The sequence below is a fragment of the Martes martes genome (genome assembly GCF_963455335.1).
Source record: "Martes martes genome assembly, chromosome: 13".
Taxonomy (NCBI): Eukaryota; Metazoa; Chordata; class Mammalia; order Carnivora; family Mustelidae; genus Martes; species Martes martes.
This window is the reverse complement of record NC_137901.1, coordinates 85,078,024-85,092,112: the sequence shown is the minus strand read 5'-3', so window position 1 is coordinate 85,092,112 and position 14,089 is coordinate 85,078,024. Positions and strand designations below refer to the sequence as shown.

At 42.2% G+C, this 14,089-nt stretch overlaps 1 protein-coding gene across 1 annotated transcript in view; it reads left to right on the top strand.

Annotated features, from left to right (window-relative positions):
* The window catches only part of RAD9B (RAD9 checkpoint clamp component B), a gene marked incomplete at its 3' end in the record, with an annotated part of 35,103 nt that overhangs the window by 2,099 nt on the left and 18,915 nt on the right, over nt 1–14,089 (top strand). Inside the window, 4 exon segments of the mRNA XM_080821208.1 lie at nt 27–97; nt 1,262–1,414; nt 3,363–3,477; nt 12,311–12,410. Of these exon segments, the coding sequence (XP_080677334.1) occupies nt 27–97; nt 1,262–1,414; nt 3,363–3,477; nt 12,311–12,410 (439 nt within the window).

The window sequence follows — 14,089 nt, the reverse complement described above, 5'->3', positions numbered from 1 at the left end:
AGCAGTACCTTTCTTTTTCTCCATAGTATTTGGAAAAGCAATCCAAGCTCTATCACGAATCAGTGACGAGCTGTGGCTAGACCCATCTGAAAAAGGTGTAAGTAAGATATACCATCTATTAAGGCAAAAGAAGATGTTTAAAGATCCCAGTCCAGACTGAATGTTAATTTGGAAACCCAGAAATTGTAATTATTCCTTTCCCTGTTCGTCTTTATTTTACATATCTGAATACACTGAAATCATATTATAAAAATCATGCAGAGAAACACACAAGATTTAAATCAGATCTTGCAAACTGATGGTCAAGAGGCTAGATATGTTTTGTGGGATTGCACTCATTTTTTTAAATTTTTTATTTTTTTTTAAGATTTTATTTATTTATTTGACAGAGATCACAAGTAGGCAGAGAAGCAGGCAGAGAGAGGAGGAAGCAGGCTCCATCCCAGGAGCCTGGGATCATGACCTGAGCCATAGGCAGAGGCTTTAACCCACTGAGCCACCCAGGAGCCCCATGCACTCATTTTTTTTTTTTTTAAGATTTTATTTATTTATTGAACAGGAGAGAGAGAGAGAGAGGGAGAGAGAGAGGGAACACAAGCAAGGGGAGTGGGAGAGGGAGAAGCAGGCTCTCCATTGAGCAGGGAGCCCGATGCGGGACTTGATCCCAAGACCCTGGGGTCATGACCTGAGCCGAAGGCAGACGCTTAACGACTGAGCCACCCAGGCACCCCAAATGAAAAAATTTTCTAAGCTTAAAAATTGGGAAGGTCCACATAAAGATCTGAGTTTCTTTCTTCTCTTAAAAACTTAGAAGATCTGACAGTTTGAGGCCAGCATTCCCAGGTGGAAGTAGTTGGCTGGCACTGACTGATGGTTTCTCACTTTAGATGAGGCAAGAGATTGTCATTTTGCTGCCATCTTCTTACCCCCTTTTAAATTGCCTTCTGCCAACTTATATTGCATTAAAGTTAAAGGCATTTACAACTTTACAATTTCAACATGCAAGATTTTAGAGTTAATACTTATATGTATTCAATATAGATGTGTATCCATGTATGAATATGTATGCAAATTCAATATACAATGATGACACAACCTATTTAATATTTATAATAATTCATATGTATAAGGTAGTCCATATAATGCAGTTACCATCCCACAGCCTTATTTGAACACATTTAATTGCAGTCTTAAACAAAATAGAATTTTTGAAATTAATCATTTAAAGAAAGTTTTTTCCTTAATACCTCTCATTTTTCAGCTTGCTCTAAGATCTGTGAATTCTTGTCGGTCAGCATATGGATGTGTCCTCTTCTCTCCTGTGTTTTTTCAACATTATCAATGGTCAACCTCAGTGAAAGTAAATGAGAATGATTCGATAACATCAAATTTAAATTGCAAATTGGGAATGAAGGTAAATATAAGTGGCCCTGGTTTTCTCTGGTATTGTAGAAATTTTTATTACACAGGACATAACATCTATTCTGCATTTAATACATGGTTTAAAAGGCATGCTGGACCCCCCAATGTTTATAGCAGCGATGTCCACAATAGCCCAACTATGGAAAGAGCCCAGATGTCCATTGACAGATGAATTGGTAAAGAAGATGTGGTATATATATACAATGGAATATTACTCAGCCATCAAAAAATTAAATCTGGGGTACCTTGGTGGCTCAGTGGGTTAAGCCTCTGCCTTTGGCTCAGGTCATGATCTCAGGGTCCTGGGATCGAGCCCCGCATCGGGCTCTCTGCTCAGCAGGAAGCCTGCTTCCCCCTGTCTCTCTGCCTACTCGTGATCTTTCTCTCTGTCAAAGAAATAAATAAAATCTTTAAAAAAAAATGAAATCTTACCATTTGCAATGACATGGATGGGACCAGAGGGTATTATGCTAAGTGAAATAAGTCAACCACAGAAAGACAATTATATGATTTCACTCATATGCAGAATTTAAGAAATCAAACAGGGGATCAAAGGGGAAAGAAAGAATGAAAAAATAAAATAAGGTGAAATCAGGGAGACAAACCATGGGGCACCTGGGTGGCTCAGTGGGTTAAAGCCTCTGCCTTCAGCTCAGGTCATGATCTCAGGGTCCTAAGATTGAGCCCCTCATCGGGCTCTCTGCTCCGTAGAGAGACTGCTTCCCTTCCTCTCTCTGCCTGCCTCTCTGCCTACTTGTGATCTCTCTCTGTCAAATAAATAAAATCTTTGAAAAAAAAGAAATCAGGGAGACAAACCATAAAGGACTCTCTCTCTCTCTTTTTTTTAAAGATTTTATTTATTTGAGAGAGAGAGAGAGAGCACGAGCATGAGCAGGGTGAGGGTCAGAGGGAGAAGCAGACTCCTTGCTGAGCAGGGAGCCCAATGCAGGGCCCCACCCCAGGACCCTGGGATCATGACCTGAGGCAAAGGCAGATGCTTAACTGTCGGAGCCACCCAGGCACCCCAGGAGACTCTTAACTATAGGAAACAAACTGAGGGTTGCTGGAGGGGAGGTGGCTGGGGGGTTGTGGTAATTGGGTGATGGGCATTAAGGAGGGCACATGATGTAATGAGCACTGGGTGTTACATGTAACTAACCGATGACTCATTAAACTCTACCTCTGAAATTCATATTATACTATGTTAATTAATTGAATTTATTTTTAAAAATTTTTTTGAAAGATTCTATTTGCTTATATGACAGACAGAAAGAGATCACAAGTAGGCAGAGAGGCAGGCAGAGAGAGAGGGGGAAGAAGGCTCCCTGCTGAGCAGAGAGCCTGATGCGGGGCTCGATCCCAGGACCCTGAGATCATGACCTGAGCTGAAGGCAAACGCTTGACCATCTGAACCACCCAGCCACCCCTAATTAATTGAATTTAATTAAAAAAGAGAGAGAGAAAAAATACAGTGTTAAAGGAAGGGAAAAATACCTTCTCAACTCAGAAAAAAAATTAATATTGGCTATTTTCTTTCTCTTTTTTTTTTTGAAAGATTTTATTAATTTCTTTGACAGAGAGAGAGATCACAAGTAGGCAGAGAGGCAGGCAGAGAGAGAGGAGGAAGCAGGCTCCCAGCTGAGAAGAGAGCCCGATGCGATGCAGGGCTCCATCCCAGGACCCTGGGATCATGACCTGAGCTGAAAGCAGAGGCTTTAACCCACTGAGCCACCCAGGCGCCCCACTGGCTATTTTATTTTTAAGGTTGACATTACATAGTCACATAGTTCAAAACAGAAATAAAAACTTAAACATATTTTTTTAAAAAGGCATGTAGGCCAAACCTATTCACTTACGAATATAAATACTCTTCTTTTGTTAGTTAAACTAACCAAAACCTTATTAAGTATGTACTGTTCTATGTTGTATTTGTGTTACAGTCAATTCTGCCCATCTTTAGATGTCTGAATTCCCTCGAAAGAAATGTAGAGAATTGCAGAATTTTCACCAGATCCGATCAGTGCAAAGTCGTCATTCAGTTCTTCTGCAGACATGGTAAGTGTCATTAAAGCTAGTTTTAAAGCACTGTGTGTTTTTTATTAGTAAATTTTTTATGTTTAGAGTATTCAAACTACAAATTAAGACTTCTCACTGCATTCCTGCTTAGAATCTGGATTTGTGGTAGAGCCGTTGTAAGTACTTGAAAAGTATTATCTTAGGGCGCCTGGGTGGCTCAGTGGGTTAAGCCGCTGCCTTCAGCTCAGGTCATGATCTCAGGGTCCTGGGATCGAGTCCCGCATCGGGCTCTCTGCTCAGCAGGGAGCCTGCTTCCCTCCCTCTCTCTGCCTGCCTCTCTGTCTACCTGTGATCTCTCTCTGTCAAATAAATAAATAAAAATCCTTAAAAAAAAAAGTATTATCTTACATGTCTCCGTAGAAGTATTATGAAGTAATTGGTAATAATTTTTTCCTTTTCCGACTTGTCAGCGGCACAAGCTTTGCCTGCATACAAACCACTTTTTTTTTAAATGTCCACTTTAATTCAAACAATAGGTGTTTCTAAAATTAACTGGCTGCTTGACGATATTCTGTGAGAGTGCCTTGGTAACAGTGTTCTTTGGTAAGAACAGAAAGGAATAATGGCAGCCTGTATTGGAAGTCAGATAGTCAGATAGTCCTGGATCTGGGAGGCAGATAGTCCCGTATCTGGGACCGAAAGAAGTGTGTTAACACCCCCAGGGTCGCAGAACTAGTAAGTCGCCGAGCCTGGCTTTGAGTCGAGCCCCACTAATAGGAGCCAAAACCTTTATATATTCTCTCTGTCACACCAAACTATAAAACACATTTCCTGCCTCATAGCCTTGTCGGGTAGACATTCAAATGTTTTACTCACAGGACATTTACATGCTTAAGTATCTCTAGCATGATGGTTAAGAGCATGAATTCTGGAGGGCACAAGGTCTGGGGCAGAATCCTGCCCTGTCCTTTCCTTGCTGCTACTTTGGGCAGATTATTTAACCTCTCCGTGCCTCATTTGCCCCAGATGTAAAATGGGGATCATGTTAGTCCCAGCATTCTTGGGTTTTTGTAAGGATTCAGTGAGTTATAGGAAGTTAGAGTTCTACAGTGTTTAAAAAAATGCCTGGCACATTCTCTAAGTGTTAGCTCTAGTTACAACTTTTATAACTGCTGCTATCTTATTTGAAGTTAGCAGGTAGAATTGAATGCTTTAAAAAAGCCCATTCCTGGAGCGCCTTGTGGCTCAGTCGTTAAACATCTGCCTTTGGCTCAGGTCATGGTCCCAGGGTCCTGGGATCGAGCCCTGCATTGGGCTCTCTGCTCCGTGAGAAGTTTGCTTCTCTCTCTCCCATTCCCCCTGCTTGTGTTCCCTCTCTGGCTATGTCTCTCTCTGTCAAATAAATAAAATATAAAAAAAAAAAAAGCTCATGCTTATGATATTTTAAGTCCAAATCTTTTTTTGTAGTGGAACCGTCTTCTGGAAGGTTATGATAGTGTTACAATTATCTTATATCTGTTACTTTGCCTGACATTTATCTTAATATTTTAAGCTCATAGTCTATTATATTCTTCAATTTTTTCCCTGCAAAATATCAATGATTTAACATGATTTCCCCCCTTCTTTGAATTTTAGTTCACATAATAGCAGAATCACGTAAAGAGCATAATTAAAAGCTCAGCAGGCCTTGACATCACAGACTTGGGTGTCGATTCCTCTATATTTCTTTCTTTTCTTTTTTTAAGATTTTATTTATTTGGGGTGCCTGGGTGACTCAGTCATTAAGCATCTGCTTTTGGCTCAGGTCATGTTCCCAGGGTGCTGGGATCGAGCCCCGCATTGGGCTCCCTGTTTGGTAGGAGGCCTGCTTCTCCCTCTACCATTCCCCTGCTTGTGTTCCCTCTCTCGCTGTCTCTCTCTCTCTGTAAAAACAAAAACAAACAAAGAAAAAAACAACAAAACCCTTAAAAAAATAAAGATTTTATTTGTTTATTTGATCTGGAGAGTACAAGCAAGGGAGCAACAAGGGGAGGGAGAAGCACACTCCTGCGGAGCAAGGAGCCTGATGTGGGGCTTGATCCCAGGAACCTGGGATCATGACTTGAGCTGAAGATAGTTGCTTAACCGACTGAGCCCCCCAGGCGTCCCCTCTTCTATATTTCTTATTTGCCTGTGAAAGTACATAAGCTTTGTCAAAGCAAATTGAACAAACTTTTTAGGATCTCAGAAAGTAAGAGAGTTTTTTTCGAGCCCAAGTTAGGACAACTGCTCAGGAAACACACTTTTCACCGGGAAGAGAGTGCTCCAGAGGATGAACAGTTTCTACAGGGTTATGTACATTTTTACATCTTGTAAAAGCTGAAAAGATTATAGATGAGCATGTAGGCAGGCATCACGAGTTTCATCATAAAGGAGTGCAGGGAGCAGGAGCATTGATTGAGATGCCGCAGGGACGAGATGGTTTTCCTTTAGGTTACTCACTCACAAATTGGATGTACTTTGCACATGTGGCGGGTAATACATCAGGCTTTTGGTTCGAACAAAGTTTACGTACAGTCATGTGAACTTAGGAAGAAATCTAAGATGGCCTCCCTCATGTATCAGGCCTTTAGAGAGTTTTTCTCTCATCAGTTCTCTGAACTCACATTTTCTTTTCTGGAAATAGGGATAATCTTACCTGCCCTCACCTTCCAGGGTTGTTGTGAATGGGAAGCAGGATTATCAGTGTGAAGCATAGCGTAGTGTCGTGGCTCGGAGAGAGGGCTACGTCGTCGGTGATTGCTGCTGTTACAGTGACCCTCATTACTTATTTCCAGCTAGATTTTAAACAGCCCATTTTTCAGTTTCGGAAGACTCTCTCAGGTGGCTTGATTTTGTCTACTGTCTAATACATATTTGTGATTGGTTGACTTTTTTTTTTTTTTAAAGATTTTATTTATTTCACAGACAGAGATCACAAGTAGGCAGAGAGGCAGGCAGAGAGAGAGGAGGAAGCAGGCTCCCCGCGGAGCAGAGAGCCCGATGCGATGCAGGGCTCCATCCCAGGACCCTGGGATCATGACCTGAGCCGAAGGCAGAGGCTTTAACCCACTGAGCCACCCAGGCGCCCTGATTGGTTGACTTTTAGTAGCTTTTGTAGGCAACCTGTATGAGTTAGGATGCTTTGAGTTGCAAGTAACAGAAAAAAAAAAAAAAAAAAAAACCACACAGAAAACCCAACTCAAACTGACTTTAATAATTAGGAGGAATATCGGCTCATGTAATGAAAAGTTCGAAATTAGGTCATAGACCTGGTTTGACCCAGGCTGCAGCAGCTACTACTGCTTTTCCTCCTTCCTCTCTCTCTCCCTCCCTCCCAAGATTTTATTTATTTACTTGAGAGAGAGAGAGAGAGAGATCACAAGCAGGCAGAGAGGCAGGCAGAGAGAGGGAGAAGCAGACTCCCCACTGAGCAGAGAGCCCGACCCGACCTGGGGCTCAATCCCAGGACCCCAGGGTCATGACCTGAGCTGAAGGCAGATGCTTAACCGCCTGAGTCATCCAGGTGCCTCTTTCCTTTTCTTTTTAAAATTCACTCAGTTCTACTTTCCTCCATGTGATTTATCCTAAGGCCAGCTTCTGTTATAAACTTTCAATGCTAAGGCTTTCTGCAGCAGCATCCGGGGCTACATGTTTCCTCTTTCACAGCCAGTGGGAGTGAGAGCCTTACCTCACGTATCCAGTGAACAAAAGCGCTTGGCTTTGCCCTAACTGCACCAACTTACATTAATCCTAGTGGACGGGGCATTCCCGTCTCTAAGTGCCGTGTCTGGTCCAAATTTAATTGCTGGGGGGGATAAGATTACCCCAGTTTGGTTTGTACCAATGAGGGCCGATCAGGGATGCTGGAAGTAGAGTTAGTCCCCCCCGAAACTCAGGGCCACTACGAAATGGGGAAGGGCCAGCTCAGGAAGGAAGGGGACCAGAGGACATGGATGCTGATACATAAATGATGTGGTTATAGTTTCCAAAACTGTATGCACATGGCAGATTATGCTTGTGATTTTGTATCTATAACCTGGTGGGGAAACACGGTTCAAATTTAGTTGAGAAAAATCACCTGGGTAGAGAGAGCTCATAAGCTGCTAGAAATACATGTTTGGGATTTGGGAAGGAATTAAGGACAGTGATGTACATTTGGCGCTCTTCACTGATAGAAAACAACTGAAAAAACACGAGCTACTAAAAAAGACTAACGTCTCTCAATCTGACCATGAAAAGTTTCCAGAACAATGATTTCTTGAATTATTTAGCATCTGCTAATAAGAGACAAGGGTTTGTATCATCAAGAACCAAGATGTACCTGAAATATTTATTTTACTAATAATTCCACCGATTCTCCATACTTTTTTGCACTGGCCCTAGAGTTGGTACAGATGAGTTCCTGAGCTCCTGAAGAACACTCTCGGATACACGCCACATGCTAACGTGTCCCATGTCCCGTCCTGGCTCAAGGGGACAGCACTCCAGCAGAGAGGCGCTTCTATAAGAGGAGAGGAGTGCCCTGGGCTACTGGGTGAAAACGAAACTTTGATTTATATGCTTGTATTAATGGAGTGATGTCAAGAAGGCTGGCCTCCCACTTCAGGGTTTCAAGTTTTTGTCAAAGGGCCCTCTACAGATGTGCTAATGACCTTAAACTCGCTTAACAGTGAACTTAGAGGGATCGGGTTCTATTTGAATAACTTACAAGATTTTTGAAGGATCACTCACCTCCACAATTCTAGACTCTACAAATGTCACACCTCCAAACTAATGGTTGTTTCTTAGCCGTACCCCTTCAGGTTTGCAAGAGTTCTCTGGACCCATTGAGGGAGGTTCCAAATTGAGCTCATGAAATGGCAAGTAGAATTCTCTCCTAGCATCAGGAGTCCCATGGCCAGGAGCAGATGGTGTGAGACATTACTACTCAGAATGATCCGTGACCTGGCTGCTGGGCCCCAAACTGTTGTTACCGGTCTGTGAGATGATAAGGAGCTTATGCCAGAATTTAAGCCAAACATATGACTAAGCATTTGCTTTAGTTCAGCTGTTGTTGTTTTTATCTTTTTCTTCTTCTTCTTCTTCTTTTTTTCTTTTTGAGAGGGAGGGAGGGAGAAAGAGACAGTGAACAAATAGGTAGGAGGGTCAAAGAGAGAGAGGGAGAGGCGGACTCTGTCGAACAGGGACTCCGATGTGGAGCTCAATCCCAGGACCCTGAGATCACAACCCGAGCCAAAGGCAGATGCTTAACCAACTGAGCCACCTAGGCGCCCCTTTTTTTCTTCTTTTTAAGGTGGGCTCCACTCCCAGCATGGAGCCCAGTGTGGGGCTTGAACTCACAACTTGGACATCAAGGTCTGAGCTGAGATCAATTTGGACGCGTAACAGACTAAGCCACCAAGCACCCCAGTTGTTGTTTTTAACAGTAAGATTTTCTCAATGAAAATCATTTCTCATTCTAACGCGAAACTCCTTATTTCATTACAATCCAGTACTTTGCGCGGCACAAGATAAAGTTCATAAATGATCCAGGGAGAAAACAGGACTTCTAAATGTTTACCCCACTTGCAGCCTATCAAGGAAAATTGTTATTAAACCAGAAGACTAGAAAAACCGCAGTGAAGAGGTACATGCTTTAAAAAGAGTACAGTGGGGACACCTGGGTGGCTCAGTGGGTTAAAGCCTCTGTCTTCAGCTCAGGTCATGATCCCAGGGTTCTGGGATCGAGCCCCACATTGGGCGCTCTGCTCAGCAGGGAGCCTCCTTCCCCCGCCCCCTGCCTGCCTCTCTGCCTATTTGTGATCTCTATCAAATAAAATATTTTTTAAAGATTTTATTTATTTATTTGATAGAGATCACAAGTAGGCAGAGAGGCAGGCAGAGAGAGAGGGAGGAGCCACCCAGGCGCCCAATAAAATAATTTTTTTAAAAAAGTATAGTGGAGGCTTCTGGGTGGCTCCGTCGGTTAAGTGTCTGACTCTTGATCTCAGCTCAGGGTCTTGATCTCAGCGTCATGAGTTCAAGCCCCATGTGGGCTCCGTGCCCAGCATGGAAACTACTTAAAAAAATAAGATAAAATAAAGAGGGTACAGTGGATGTTCTTTGGACCAGAGATTCAAAGGAGAGAAAGGTGGAGAGGGAAGGCATTGTGGTTAGTGGCACCACAACTGGGTGAGTTTCCAGTAGGTGGAGACTCCTGTGAGGGGGGAGCAGGACAGAGCAGTGTGAGCAAAGGTACAGGTTGGAAGTGTTTGGCACTTGTCTATAAGGAAAAAGGAGAAGACAGCAAGTGGCAAGAAAAGGAGCATCGGGAATGACAAAGAAATTAGATGTTCTCTGCTTGGACATCTTTGACAATGCCACTATTCACTTCAGTGAAATATTTTGAGGTATGTTCTAGAGGTATGATCTTGCTGTATATACCAAGGCTGTTTTTGAAGAATACCGAAGAAACTGGTAACAGTGGTTCCCTCTGTGGAGGATACGGGGGTGGTGGTGGCAGGAGTCAGAGGCTGGGGTGACTTACTTTCCACTGTCTGCTCTTTGGTATCTTTTGAAATTTAGACCACAAGCATCTAATACCCATTGCTCCAAAAGCAACCTGAAAATCGTTTTTAAAATAGGGTAAGTTGTGCCAACTTTGGAGCTTTGTGTCTTCCCCAAATCGAAATCACAGTAATTCCTCACAGTGCCATGCTCTTTGTAGTATATCCAAAAGTTTATGGAGGAGTGCAAAGATGTAATAGGTTGGATATGTCATTCCAGTGTTCCAAATTCCTATCCCCACCCTGCAAATCCTCCCCATTTATCCAGGGTAGAAGCCAGAGATCTTACAATGGTCACTAAGGTCCTACATGGGTTGGAAGCCCTCTGCCTAGCAAGCTTCTTCTGCAGATATCATATTGCTTGCTCTTTCTCCTCCTCCAAGTCTTTACTCAGATGGCTTCATTTCCATAAGGTCTTCCTTGACCTCCCTGTTTAAAATTGCTATCTACCAGGGCACCTGGGTGGTTCAGTTGGTTGAACGACTGCCTTCGGCTCAGGTCACGATCCTGGAATCCCATGATCGAGTCCCACATTGGGCTCCCTGCTCGGCAGAGAGCCTGCTTCTCCCTTGGACCCTCTCCCTTCTCATGCTCTCTCTCTCTCTCATTCTCTCTCTCTCTCTCAAATAAATAAAATAAATAGATAAATAAGAAATTTTAAAAAAATTGCTCTCTACCATGACTGGCACCCCCTCATGCCCCTTCTGCTTTGCTTTTTTCCTGTGGCCTTTATTATGACGTGACCAATCAATTATTATAATTATTTATTTTCTTATTGTCCGTCTCGCCTCCCTAGAAGGTAAGCTCTGTGAGGATAGAGATTTTTGTCTAATTTGTGCTTTGCTAATCCCTAGCTCCTAAAATTGTTCCCATGTAGTAGATTATCAAACAAGTGCTCACAAATTATTTGCTGCTCCCCACCCTTGGAAAGTCGGAGTCTGTTTCCCCAGCTGGAATCTTGGCCGGCTGTGGGCTTGCTTTATCAATTAAATAGAAGCGATTTTGTGTGAGTTCCAAGCCTAGGCCTTAAGAGGCCTGGCAGCTTCCCCTGTGAAGGCAGGAACCTTTCCTTCAGCATGAGAACAAGTGCTGCACAGTAGGCTTCTGGAGGATTAAGACCATGTGGTGGGAGGCCTCAGCCTTCCCAGCAGTCTCGGCTGTGCCGGTTGTCCCACTGAGGCCCTAGACGTGAAAGTGAAGCCATCCAAGATTTCCAGCCACCGCTAAGCCAGCGGAAACCAGAACTACTCAGCTGAATTGTGAGAAATAACACATATTTGGTATTTCGAGCCACTAAGTTTTGGAGTGGGTTGTTTTCCAGCAAAAGCTAACTAATGCAGCTTTGTGCATAGTAGGTGGTCAGTAAATACTTACAAAATTAATAAATGTTGCCATTATTAATTTTGGGTCAAAAAAAAATAATCCAGGAGTACCTGGGTGGCTCAGCTGCTTAGGCGTCCACCTCTTGATTTCAGCTCAGATCGTGATCTTGGGGTCGTGGGATTGAGCCTTGGGTTGGGCTCATGCACTGGGCATGGAACCTGCTTGGGATTCTCTCTCTCTCCCTCTCCTCTTCCTCCCCAAAAGAAAAAAAAATTCCAAGTTAGATGAGAAATATTTCTAGTGAGTCCTTTTGATTCTCACCACAACATTATTATGCTGTAGAAAGTTACAGCCCACTTGGATCTTATTACATGGGCTCTATATTCAAACTTAGACTCAAATTCTACCGACCCTTGTTAAAATAGCCTTGTAAAAGTCAGCCTCGCCGAGCTACAGGTTCCTCTTCTGAGACTAAGTGCCTACCCCATAGGGATATTGTGAAGACCATAGGTAATGTGTGTAGAATGCGTACTACAGTTGCTGGCACATAGAGCCGTAGCTACTATGGCTACGCACTCTTCCCCTCACCCTCCCCTCAGAGAAAAAGAATTCACAGACAAGATATTCGTTCATGTCTGACTTCCAGAATTACCAGAAATCCAGAAATATCAGACCTGGATGAAAAGGTAGTGAAAGAGAATGATAGCTACATGAACTGTAGTGGGCAATCACTATTTTACATACAATTTAAGAAATAACCGTATTTCAGAAAAACTTGGGAGCTCTACTGCCCTATTGGTCCGAGGATATGGCATGTTGCATGGTGTCCACTAGGGGGCAATAAACACATTTCATAAAATAGTGCTCCTTCAAGCTACATGCACCTGCCAGACGGGAAATGTTTCTTTAATTTTATTATTTTAACGTGGCTGTGAAACTTAGACTTTTTAAAACGATTAATGGATTGCTTTATTCTTTTTAAGGTATTAGAAGAACTCATAATGTGTGTTTTCAGGAAAGTCAGCCCTTGCAAGTTATTTTTGAAAAGAATATGTGTTCTAATACACTAGTTATTCAACCAAGGTAATGAATTTTCTGGTGTTTATTTTTCTTTTTCTGAGTATAATGTGGGAGCAGAGTAAAGAATTAATGCCTTTAATTAAAATTTGAAGTCAGTTACATTTTTTAAAAAAGCTAACATTTGACGTGGAAAAATCTCCTTACAAGGTCAAGAGGAAACCCTGAGAAAGATAATAGTAGATAATGTAATTGATTAATGGTAGCAATATGATTTAGTGGCAAGAAAGTTCTAAAAATATCCCATTAGTGGTTTTCTACATTAAGTGATACCAAGAGAAAAATATATTACCTAATAATACTTTGCATTTATATATTGCCTTCTGTCTGAGTCATAAAACACACAACACAAGGAAACATTAACATTTTTTATGTAAACTGATTTTATCCCAAGTGTTTGCATTTTTTCTTTAGAGAATGAGTTAGGTACATTTGTCAGTAAAAGTGCACCCAATTATTTAGTTAAGCTGTAGCATTAAACATTAATTACTTTGTGAACCAAAGATATTTTATCCTTTTTTTTTAAGTTACACAAGCCGTACATGTTCCTTGTAATACATCTAGAATTTATAGAGGATTGCAAAGATAAAAAAATGAAAAGTTCTGCTCCTCTACCTGTCTCCTCTATCCCTCTTGGCAGAGGTAACATCAGTCAGCAATTTGGTGTATATCCTTGTGGATCTTCTTCCATACATAGCCAATTTCTCTGTAACTCAGCCTCTTCCTATAGCAATGGATAGCTTTCTTTCTCTCTCTTCCTTCTTCCCCCCTCTCACATTTATATTACTTATGAGACACATACTTATAATTTTTTCAAAGAAAATGTCCTATTATTATTATTTGGCAACTTGCTTTTTTAAGTTTCTGTGTCAGTTCACTTAAATGATTACATAATTTTTCATTGTGTGAACCGTAATTTAGTTACCCATTGTCCTATTAGTGAAAAAGTAGGTTGTTTCCAGCTTTCTGCCACACACAGGAAGTGTATTAGTTGCCTATTTCTGTGGAACAAATTTCCCCCAAACTCAGAGCTTTAAGAAACCAGACATTGATTACTTCATGGTTATACGTATGGCTTAACTGGGTGTATCTGGCTCAAGGTGTCTCGTGAAGTTGAAGTCAAGCTGTCAGCCAGGGCTGTGGTCTCATCTGAAGGCTGGACTTGGTGGGGGGGATTCACTCCCACACTCACTGACATGGCTGTGGAGAGGTCTCAGAAGACTAACTTCTAAGCTCACTAGTCAGGTTGGTGGTAGGCCTCAGTTCCTCACCACACTATCTGTGCACTATCTGATTATCATCACAAAATGGCCACTGGATCAGAAAGACAGTTGATTGAGATGACCGACTGAGAGAGAGAATTCAAAAATGGAAGCCAAAGTCTTTTTTTTTTTTTTTAAAGATTTTATTTATTTATTTGACAGAGAGAGAAATCACAAGTAGACAGAGAGGAGGCAGGCAGACAGAGGGGGGAAGCAGGCTCCCTGCTGAGCAGAGAGCCTGATGCGGGGCTCGATCCCAGAACCCTGAGATCATGACCTGAGCTGAAGGTAGAGGCTTAACCCAGTGAGCCACCAAGGTACCCCTAAGCCAAAGTCTTTTTATAACCTAATCTCAGAACTGACATTTCATCACTTCTGCCATTTTCTTTGTTAGTTAAGCCCACACTCAGGGGCAGGGGATTA